General features: G+C 29.9%; 1 protein-coding gene across 4 annotated transcripts; it reads left to right on the top strand.

Moving 5' to 3' along the window:
* The first annotated feature begins 782 nt into the window (after nucleotides 1-782).
* On the top strand, nucleotides 783-12,285 carry LOC132952719 (calaxin). 4 transcript variants are annotated; one of them, XM_061025116.1, is made up of 5 exons: nucleotides 783-860; nucleotides 8,833-9,009; nucleotides 10,055-10,172; nucleotides 10,246-10,499; nucleotides 10,809-12,285. In XM_061025116.1, the coding sequence occupies exons 1-5, from the start codon at nucleotides 841-843 to the stop codon at nucleotides 11,035-11,037; spliced, it is 798 nt and encodes a 265-aa protein (XP_060881099.1). In that variant the 5' UTR covers nucleotides 783-840; the 3' UTR covers nucleotides 11,038-12,285. The 4 variants fall into 4 exon arrangements, with proteins under 4 accessions (XP_060881099.1, XP_060881098.1, XP_060881100.1 ...); XM_061025115.1 differs by lacking the exon at nucleotides 783-860 and adding an exon at nucleotides 3,717-3,826; XM_061025117.1 differs by lacking the exon at nucleotides 783-860 and adding an exon at nucleotides 3,900-4,203.
* Nucleotides 12,286-12,293: the final 8 nt, after the last annotated feature.

The raw sequence follows: 12,293 nt of genomic DNA, 5'->3' as shown, positions 1-12,293 counted from the left end.
CATATTTTATATAGGGCGTATCTTATGTCGTCATACACGTGCTTTTTTAATGTTGTATATCGATATTGGATAATATGGAATTTCAAAAAAACAAAAAAATACGAGATTCTTCTGGGGATGAAAAATGTTTTCTGTCCCATATACAAATTGTTCACGCCACCATTACTCCTAAGTTTAATACTTATTATTACTGTTTAAAAATATTAATTGTTTACATAAGTCTACAATGATTTTGCAGACTACGAGTCTACGGAAATGTGTTTTTGACGATTGATTGTCGGGACGATGATAGACTATACGAATTACGATTTACGGTGTAACAAACCAACAAAATAAGGTGATTCACGAGTTCACGACACTACTCGGCGTAATTAGGAATTTGATTTGGGGGGGGGAGGATATACGTTTTTAGCAAACATTAATGGTCATTACCAATACGTTAAACAAAATGTTAGCAGTAAAAAAAAAGTTTTGGTAGGGTCCTATCCCCCTAATCCCCCCCTAATTACGCCCCTGCTACGTGCTATGCATTTCAGTTTGTGTGATCGACGATCGTTGCTCGTATAATGAGTTAATATAGTTAAGTATTATAATATTATAATAATAATAATTTATATATTTATGTTTTAAAATCGTTTTATTATTCGTACACACGAAACACATAGTTATCGTAATATCGTATAATAATGTGGCAGCCGTACGCTGTAAATTTGTTTTTACTGTTTAGTGTTTGTTCATCCTGCGTCGGCCGATAAACGTTTTTCGATGACTGTACATTTTTAATTTTATTTTTATTATACGTATAGGCTGTTGTGAATAATAATAAGTAGTTACTTCGATATGGTACTCTGCTATAGTAGGTAAGTTTAGTCCGCCTTGTGTGTGGCCTGCGACTAACAATAATGTTGGCCGAACGAAACACAAGTCACAACGATTGTCGTCTGTGTTAATGTTTATGCGTTATTGCCAAGTATTCATAATATAATATACATAATTGCTTTTGATTTATTTAAAAACAAATGAACCATTCGTCATTCGTGTCCAAAAAGAAACATTTATTTTATGAGACTATTATTGTCTATTGACTATTGGACCGTCAAACTGATTTGAATTTGGATAAAATGCGTCTTGTTATTTATGTTATTATTATATGACGTATATACAGAGCGTGATAGAAAGACCTGACAAATGAAATCACTTTTGTTCTAATCAATATTTTTTATTTATTTATTTATTATAATTTATATTGACGCTTCCGCTACACATAAAATACCTATTACATTTTTATTTTTTAATACTGAAATTAAAATTTTAAATCTAATATAAATTAAGTCAATAAGTTATTAATAAAATATTTTTTTTTAAATACTGTTTAGAACAAAAGTTATTTAATTTATCAGGTATTTCTATTACACTGTACCTAGGGGCAAAAAAAGTGATATCACTGATATCTATAATTACCTATATAATTTATAAAAACAGCAATAAAAGCAATAGTGCAGACATAAAATATATTTCATAGTATCACCTCTTAACCTCTTTCAATCTTTCACCGAAAAGATGCTGTTGTGATGTAAATATAAATAATACCATGGCATTAGATAAAGAATAAATATTATAAAATATATAGATATATAACGCACGTTGCATAGGGGTAAATGTTATGGTCTTGTACTCTTGTGTATTGTGTATATTATACGTTTTACATAAAGACGTGTACTAAGTACTTACGTCTTTTTCGATTCGTTGAATTCCTGGAATGTTGATCTTGAAAAAACCGAAAAACGTCCCCTGAAAGATGATCCCCAAAACACAGTTCATTCACTAGTTTTTTTTAGGGATATATTTTCAGGTATCTACCAAGTACCAGCTATACCTTCAGTATCTTTTCTTCTCTGAAAGACTGAAACCATTATTATTCTATATACATTATACAGGGGTTTTGGTTATTAATATTTTATTAGTTATAGCCTTATAAGTATAAATCTATTGAGTTGTTCAACGTCTGACACTGATTTTTAGATTTTAAGTATCTATCCAATTTATTTGAAAGGAATTCCATTTAATATAATAATATAGAAAACACCATTGCTACTCTTTCAGATATAATAATAATACCGAGGTCAGGGTGTCCGGGTGTTATTATATTACTTAAATTAGTACTAAATATAAAAATTACCTTAATATTGCATTACACCAATCTACAACACAATAATAATTCTACTGCAGACTAATATGTTTGTAAGTTTATTGAATCAAAATATAATTTTCATTTATTTTTTTTGGAGTTATGATTTTTGACCAATCATTTGACCCTTATAATATTATAGTTTTATAAGTTAATAACTAGTAAGTATATTAATATAATAAAGAAATTATATTAGCCGAAATACAATTTCAAAACCTTCTATATAGATTATTTGTATACAAAATACACGTGGATGTTAGGGTTTACAATAAACCCCTATAACATAAGCTATATGATTCATTTAGTTTCATTAATAAATGCTGGTAGGGCAATAGGAATATATTATATTTATATATAGGTAAACACTAAACCGTGTATACACTATTATAGTACTAATGTACTATAATACGTTAATACCACCGTATGTCCGTATACGTACTGCAGGCGTACAGCAAACACATTATACAATACTATGTTCTATATATTATATACTATCACTGGTTCAGAAATTATCATAGGCATATAAATTTATTGTTATGTCTATGTAAATTATTGATTTTTTTTTAGTAACTAGGTACTATAATATTAAAATATTTGAAAACAAAACACACAAGAATATATTTTGTCAGTATTTTATTAGTAATTATAATTTGATTTGATAACAGAAGTAAACCCGAGTACCTGGCAACAGAACTGAGAATGCTCATAATGAGTAAAAATATAAGTTCACACAATCATATTATACTAGTACCACTACACCATGTGGTGTAGAAACGTAGTTTTAAATATATTATTCAACTTGTAGCCTGTAAAATAGCCAATAGGTACATATGTAGTGTGTTTTTGTGTACCTACTACCTACAATCTACATACATTGTTATTTGTTATGTATTACAGGAACACGATACAGCCTGTATATTATTGCATTTATGTAAAAAATTGTTTTATGGAATAACACTCTTTTGTAAACCAGTGGCATATCCACATATCTAGATTTTTTTGGGAATGTCACAACAAATTATATTATATTTTTTTATTAGATAATATCTACAAATTAAAGGTATATAGTTAATGTTATAATAAAAATTATCTTATATATTGTATAAACAAAAAGCCAATCAAGACGTTCATATATGTACCTACATGTATTTTATTAGGAAAAAGGTAATTATGTATCCAACAAAAATCTAGCCATGATCATATATTATTTTAAATTTAATATAATAAAACAGTCTTAAGCAATATAATATTTATAATATTATAGTTCTCGTAGAACAAATGTCATTAATGATATTAATATTTTTAATAAATACAAACACGTAGTAATCTATATAATAATAAATATACAAATAATATGTTATAATTATTATTATGTAGGTATATGAATTATACTGTTATAATAATAATATGTATAATATTGTTTATAATATTTATATACTTATATAATATAATAGGTATATTGTTTATATATTATGTGTGTGTGATTGTGTGAACAAAGAATGTTTGAATGTTTGATCAATAATACTATGTTAGTATAATATAGTACCTACTTATATAATATGTGGTTTACGTTTACTTAAGACGCGAACTGAGAATGGACGCCGTAACTCAAAAGGCAATGACAAAAAAGTCAAACTTGTAAGTATTACAGGTAGTTATATATATTACTATACATGTATAAAAGGCATAGTATAAAAATATATTTTGTAAACGAAAAGTGTCTTTTTTATATTGCGTGATGTGTAATTTATACATATATTTGTACAATATTTACGGCGTAGATGCCAAAAATAGCGTGTTTTTAGTAAATAACAAAAATGAATTGAAAAATGTTGGTGACGGTTTTTTTGATGTAGGTACTAAGTCGTAAGTGCAATATTAAAGTATATTATTGGTGTTTAGTCGCATGCGTTGTGTTGTAGTGAAATTCGTTTAAAAACATAATTCGTTGTCACTATAATAATATACACACATAGCCAGTGCCTAGTAGGTCGTCCACCGTATCAGATTATCAAGTAAGTTTTTAGAATTATATTTAAATAATAAAAATAGCTATGCAATTTTAATAAATAATTTTTATTTTAATAACTAGATATTAGTATATTAGTATCTATTGTAGTTTGCGGTTTATTGTACCCAGCTCCCAGATCACTGTATCCAATAGGTTCTATGCGATTTTCAAATTATTACTATTTACTCGCAGTGGAAGTAGAAGTGACTTAACGCCGTTTATTAATTATTATAGAAGCTAAATACCAAATGATAATTTAAGTTTTAATTAATAGCTATTAATAATATATAAGGAGTTCTTATATTTTCATCATTCAGTGGTCAGTGGCATATTTAAAACTCATCGAAGAGGGGGAGGGGGGATTTAATAATTGTACATGCACAAAGTCAACACTCAATAATCATTTTTCCAATAACAGATTTATCTTTTAATAATTTTATTTTTTTTCTTATAACCCATGAAGGCTATAGCGATATTTCTAATCTTCATGCTTATGACAATCTAAATAGTTTTAAAAAAATACAAGAAATTAATATTTTTAGTAATAATTTAGGTATAGGTTATAGCTAACCTAACCTAACCTACCTACTATACCAATATTTATTTATTTTTTCGATATTGCACACCAATGTATGATTGCTTGGACCATAGGCGTGCGCAGACTTCAATGTCCGGTCGAGCCTGGTAGAATTAGTGCCCCAATACTTTGACAGTGCCCCTATTTTTATTTTTTTTACACATTACCTAACATACATTGTTATTGTAAAATGTAAATTTTGTGTAATATAAAAAGTGTAATATTTATAATATGTATAAATATAATCAAGTTAAATATGTACACATCATATTATATGTGCTAATTTCTAGACATATATTTTTAATGTTAAAATTAAAACGATATAAATACAGCTATGTATAAAAACAAAACACATTACCAGTGTGCAGTGACTGAGTGACAACAGTAAAGAGTTAACAAACTGAATAGATTATTGAGAAATGAGAGGTCAGTTTGCTTACGGTCTTCTATTTGAAAGCGACTAATTATTATAATTGTATAGGTTTTTTTTTGGAGCAGTGCATCTACCGACGGTCTGCACTCGGCTTATCTTAATATTAAATAAACACGATGTTTATGTATACTATTTATAACCAACCTATTAATGTATTTAATCATAGTACATAATATTTTGTACACAATGTTTTTGTTGTATGAATAAAGAGGTACACACAAATAATTGTTATTTTATTTCATTTTCACTACAAATAAAATTTTCAAACATATTATTATAATAAATAGATACAATCATTTTACTATGCCCCTAAAAAGATTCCGGTCGAGCCGGGGCTCAACCGGCTCGCCCCGTGCGCACAACTATGGCTTGGACTTCCCCTTCAATATCTTTACGTTTATCGTATACCCCATGGTATATTTAATGACGCCAAATACCAGTTAGTTCAAATAGTTTAAAATATATGCGTACAAATAGCCCGATTTCCTTTTCAGTTTACAGTTATTAGTTTATCACTACTACTGCTTGGACACTTGGTAATATTGCCAATTGGTAAAGCTTATAGCAAAAAAATACTAATTATCAATATGGGTACACCCACGCCTTTAGATAATTATTAATACACCGCATAATAAATTATTTATGAAAATACCATTGCTGAAAAGTCCAATGTTGGAGGTGATAGTGGGGCCCAGGGCTATTGGCTATCTACCCATTGCCAGGATCGGTATTCTACCTAATAGTCCAGCAAAACATAGTCCGATGGAAAAAAGTCCGGTAAAAAAATCAAATATTTGAACGTTTTGTAACGGTATTTGCCTACAAAATAACATAGAAGTATAGAACCTTGGACGGTCACCGTCACAGATATTGTTATTGAACCCATGACAAAATATATTTTGTCATGATCGGACCGCTATCGGTATAAAGTTACAAGTACCAAAAAGTGAACAATTTACAATTTACATTGTAGTATGTATTTTATAAATTATAATATATTATTTTGCAGAGTATGTACACCTAATTCACTATAATATAATATATAGAACCTATACCGACTAAATATTATAAATTTATTCCAGGAAGAGGGTAAATTTTAGCTGGGGGCATGTGCTTCAATTCCTATAGTACCTAACTCGAAAATTCGTGGTTAGGGGGCTGGAAGTATAACCGGGGGGGAAATGGGAAATGTCCAAATTAAACTTGATTCTGTTATTTTGACAGTTAGTACCTATACAGTCATTGTTATAATAATATTTAGTCAAGTATTGAATTGTGTAATATAAGATAAAATAATATAAGTAGCCAAGTAGGCCTGCTCAACAAAACATACCTAACTTAATAAAATCACTTATAAACAATGATTTTATATCCGTATTAAATTCGGTTACTCGTGGACTTTTATTCCATTTGGACTTTTTTTAGTCGGACTTTAATTGATGTTGTGTTAAGTCGGTAAAATATAAATTGGTTTGAAAATAAAATAAATATTGAGTAGGTACCATTTTATTTCAAGCATTAAATTTGGTAATGAATACAAATTATATTGAACTAATCTAACTATATAAATGTAAAATGAAAATCTCTCTACAGGCTAAACTCTGGAACTACTTATCAGACCTTCTTGATTTTTTTTTAAACGAAAGAGTATATCACGGAGAAGGGTTTTATCGCAACAGCATTCGTCTATATCCACCAGAATTCAGAAAAGTAGGAAATCCAGATTTTGAAAATTCAACAGTGGCGCCATTTGTCCAGGAAAAAATAAACTAAATAATACAAAATTTAGTTTATTGTTGCAGATTGAAATAGTAATAGTGTATTATATATAGGTTTCTATTGGTTAATCGGGCATATTATGTTTGTAGATTTGTATTATTATTTTTTGTCAATATATATTTATATAAAAATGAGTGTTTGCTGGTAGATTAGACCTCTGGGAAGAATTAAAAAATGGTTAAATTTGTTTTTTTTTTATTCATTGGATTTTAGTACGGTTAGGTTAGGATTATGTATTAATTGATTATATTAGTCCACCATATTATATCAAACTTGGTATAACTTTGATACTTTAGAGTTAAATCATACACTTACGTACAAACAGCACGGGTTCTGCGATCTACCGCAGGTGGAGATTGCCTGCCTGATAACATAAGGCCGCGAATCACAATTTTTATTCCGGACAACAGAAAAGTTAAGATACATTTCGAACACCATCAACCAAATATTAATTAACGAATTGAACAAAGTTTGAATCATATAGAGTTGGTTCATCGGGCAACGAAGAGCACGTCTAGTGTGCCAAAGATAAAAATGACTATATATTTTTTACCCAAGAAGAAAATCCGTTAACGGGAGCGCCATCTAGCGTCTCAAGTCAACAACAGTCATGGTCCGTTCTTCTTTTTTCTTATACCATAATAATATAGTCTGTTAAAAACGACGGCGGGTAGTACCTTAAATATTGAAGTCGTTGACTATAATATAATATAGTAGTTTAAATTTTATTTAAATTTATAAGTGTCTGCCTCCCATGTGACCATGTTAAGATTTATGCCCGCCTGATACCTGGAGGTCGCTTATGCTCATACACACCAGCTGAGGAGGGCCAGAGGCCTAAGGATGACAGCTCCTTCTGGTCATCACTCGTCAGGTTGGCTATTCATTATGTATATTATATTGTTGTTAAGTTTTACTCTCCAATAAAATGATGATGCATATAGCAGCAAGTCTTACGAACGTTTTGCATCCCTAATCCCTATGCTCTGCGGACTGCGGTTGCAAAAAAAAGTACAATAAGTACAAAAATGGGCTAAACACAGTGTAAAACATAGGGAAATTACGGTGTTTGAGGGAAGTGTGCAAATGCCCCCTTTGCCCCCTCGCCCCGTGGATCCGCCACTGGCGCGTGTAGTTTTCTAGGTACTTACTCCAGTCGGATCTTCTTCTTCTTCAACCTCATGTAAGACGCATTGTTTTGTACCTAACTCTGGTGCCTGGTGGATTTTCTTCAACTTCTTCTATAAGACGTGAGACGCGTATCTATACCGTGGTGACTACCTCAAGGCCGTTGGTGGCCAACTCTACCACTATATCACTAAATGTAACACGCCAACTGCCAACACCTTCATGACATGTATATAGGCGTTCGCGATACTTAGTTGACTTATTGGGTGCCAACAGAAGCTTGAAGCATCTACATATATGAAGATAGATCTTATATTATTATCTACATTCTGCAACAATGAAGTTTAAAAGAAACGTAGTGTAGACATGCAGAAAAAGGGAAATTGGTTGCTATATCAGTAGCCTCATCAGGATAAGGCCTATAGGTACCCGTCTACCCAGGGTACCACTGCTTACAGCACACCCTACCCAATCCACGTCCTCAAGTAGTTTATATTATGCTTGAATATTTAAAATACTGACTATAAATAATTTAACATATTTTTTCCCAATTTATGGACAGTTATAATGATTGGTTGATAAATAACGAAGAATAACAAAAATATATCTTTTGGAAATTATAATTTATAATTTACTGAATGTATATAATTTTTTTTATTCAATGTAAAACAGAATAACCCACTATTACCCACTAATAGTTTAAATGTTAACTGTAGGAAATCTGCAGGGACTAAAGTTTCAAGAGGGTCTAAACAATGGCCACCGGCAAAAACGGTAAATTCAAAACGCAATCAGTCATCTGAACTTCGTTCAACCAAGTTAATGTCAAAAGTAAAACCAATCATTCCTCCAAACTTTGTAGAAAATTTATTTAAGCAGACACGATTTACGAAGTAAGTACATACACTGCCGTAATTCGTAAAGGTATGGGAATACAACATTTATTTTCTTAATATATTAATATTATATAGATATAGCCATAAAGGCGTATTATAGCTATGTTTAAACATATATAGCCATATAGGTATTACAAATTACTTGTATACGTACCTATGATTATATTGTCTAATATATAATAGCTAATCCTTATATTGTTAATTTGTTTTAAATTACAAGACTGTAAAATATAATAGTACCGGCCAGTGGCGTACGCAGGATTTTTCAATTGAAAATTAGTTACAATTTTATTTTTATTTTGTCCTGTCTAATAATTTCAGACGTTTGAAATGTTTGTAACTTCTCAACTTTTCTGGTGGAAAAAACTTTTGGCAGCAAATTGTACTTTTAGAGGTCGAAATTGAAAATGCTCAGGGCTTTTTAAAATAATTGGAGAAAAAAAATTAAAATTTATTAAACATTTTTGGTAACCAGCTTGGTTATACCGTCCTCACTTGGATTGTATTTGATTAATTTAAATTAATTTTCTATAAATGTCAATAAAAAATTGTTTATCCGGTTAAAAAGCTTAAAAATGTAATACGTAAGTTTTTATTATAGCTAAAATATAGGCATCATGGTTATTTTTTATATGCATTAAAAGTTCAAATTTTGACAAAACCACAGTTCATTTGTAGTTCAAAACTTATAAAATATTAAATGTGTATATAGCTAAGGCTAGACAATTTAATACAAAGTCTTTTATACAAGTAGTTCATAATTTTACCGAAAAATTACAGATAATTTTAGGAAAATTTATATGCAAATACAATGTTTTTTCAAAAATGAATTCATTCTGGTAAGACGTATATGAAATTTACGTCTTGCTTACTATAGTTTACAGTTGAAACTTGATAAATATTTCTTTTGTTTAAGTAATAATAATACAGGCAATGGGGGGGGGGGGGGGGTTCAGCCCGTTAGCTCCCCCCCCCTGCGGACGCCACTGGTACCGGCACTAGTAGGTACACTGTAACGTTTTTGTATTTTGTAACATTTCAGGAAAGAAATCGTTGGATTGTGTAAACTATTTAAAAAACTCGTCGCTATTTATGGCGCTGAATCAACGTCTTCGGTAGCGGCAATGAGCTCGGTTGTTTTAATAACGATACCAACGCAGGTTATTTGCCATGCATACGTTTTAATGTCTTAAATGTTTTTTTTAACATATTTTTCCCTTTTTTTTTTTGTAGGGTTTCGACCGGTTGATGTTCAGAGAATTCCTGCAAAACGAATTCGGCATTACAACCGAGGAGATTTTGACGGATCGCATATTTTGTTTTTTCGATCAACGAAATGACGGCGTCATACATGAAGACGAATGGATAACTGGGTTGTCGGTGTTGCTAAGAGGCACTCAGGACGAACGGATCAAATACACCTTTACCATATACGATCTAAACAACGACGGATTTATAACTAAAGAAGAGATTTTCAGTTTGTTAAGGTTTAAGAACCCGGCTGTATATTATCATAGTTTTAACTTCATAGGCGCAAATAGCTGGGATTTGGGGGGGGGGGGGCGAAAGCTTTACTTTTATAGTATTGAAAAAGCTTAAATAAAATATAGGAAATGTTTGGGGGATTAGCCCTAAAGCCCCCCCCTTATTTGCGCCCATGCCTAACTTACTTACTTGCCTATGCCCTATACCATTCATTTTAAAATCAATGCCTATACATTCAACATTGATAAAATGTCAGACAATAGTACTATAATATTAAGTAGTTAATAAATATACAGGATTTCACGTTTCAGGAACTGTTTGGTCAAACATCCGCAAGACGAGGACCCAGACGAAGGCGTAAGAGAACTTGTCGACATCGTATTACGAAAAATGGATTGTGACAACGATACAAAACTTTCTTTTGAAGATTTTTCAACATCTGTCAACAAACAATCATTATTGCTTGAAGCTTTTGGACAATGTTTGCCATCTAGAGAAATTTCTGAGAGCTTTTTAAACTCTATTAGCAGTGTGCAGTAAATATTTGATGTGGTTTCAACAGCTAACTAACAAGATTGATGTAATTATTAAGAAATTTTGTTCGGTCATATCCTATTATTATCAGATTTTTTTAGGATTTATGATCAAAACAATCCTATAATAGCTATTACTTAGTCCTTATACATAGACCAAGATACAGACAATTATGAAAATATGTACATTGTTCAAGTATGAAGTTTACAATTAAAATGCTTTAAATAAGAAGTGTAATAAACAGTTTTTTTTTTGCTAGTGATTAAAACATGTCTTGTACATTTTTAGTCTAAGTCGCTAAGGAAATGAAATAAATTTTCCTAGTGAAAGTGTTACTAAAAAACTAAAAGATGATATTCCTATCAGTGGCGTGGCGAACTTCATTAACTTATGAGGCACAATAATTTATATTAGTAATTATAAGTACTTATTATAAATAATTACGTATTTATGTAATGGTAACTGAGAATGACTGGCTTAGTCTTAGTGTGTACTTAATAAAATATTACCTATGTGAAATTCCCCTAGTCTCCAGGACACCCACCACGCTTGTAGCTGAGGCACGTGCCTCAAATAAAGTCCTTCGTCACGCCACTGATTCCTATTATCTCTCAACATACAATGTATTTATTCATTTTATCTAATATGTTTAATAATTAAATATTTAATTGAAGATAATATACTTCATTCTTTTTTTAAATGTATTTTAAGTTTTTCTGTACTTACAATTTTAACATGCATAACAAAAAAAAAAAATATATTCATATAAAATATAAAAGATACTAACTATAATAAAATACGTTATTTGTTATTATTAAATAATGTATATACCTATGTTAAACAAATCTAAAGAAATTAACATTTTTTTTCTATATTCTATTATTAAAATCACTTAAATCAATATCTTTTATTGCATGATGTAAAATTGATTAATTTTACTACTACTACTAATGAAAACTATAAGCTAATAAATTAAAATGACTCAACTTAAAAAAATAGTATATAAATTATATTATTTACTATTATTGTTAATTTTGGTAATCCTGGCAGATTTATGTATTACAATTCTTCATGATTATGAAACACTACAATAATAATAAAAACTATTTTCTTTGATTTATTAAAGATAATTTTCTTTAATTTATAATATGAATATGATTACATAGAACAGTTGTTTATTGTTGATTAGGAAAAATATTTCAGCCCACCGAAATCTCTTAGTGAAATTAAATGTACATTGTTATTAAAATGTTGTATTTATA

This window comes from Metopolophium dirhodum, chromosome 9 (assembly GCF_019925205.1).
Source record: "Metopolophium dirhodum isolate CAU chromosome 9, ASM1992520v1, whole genome shotgun sequence".
NCBI classification, from domain to species: Eukaryota; Metazoa; Arthropoda; class Insecta; order Hemiptera; family Aphididae; genus Metopolophium; species Metopolophium dirhodum.
The sequence above is the reverse complement of the archived record's forward strand: the minus strand, read 5'-3'. Positions and strand labels throughout refer to the sequence as shown.

Coding starts and splice junctions, on each gene's coding strand:
- LOC132952719 (XM_061025115.1), top strand. CDS start 3,783: ATGGACGCCGTAACTCAAAAGGCAATGACAAAAAAGTCAAACTT. Junction 9,010..10,054: donor AAGCAGACACGATTTACGAA/GTAAGTACATAC, acceptor GTAACATTTCAG/GAAAGAAATCGTTGGATTGT. Junction 10,173..10,245: donor TAATAACGATACCAACGCAG/GTTATTTGCCAT, acceptor TTTTTTTTGTAG/GGTTTCGACCGGTTGATGTT.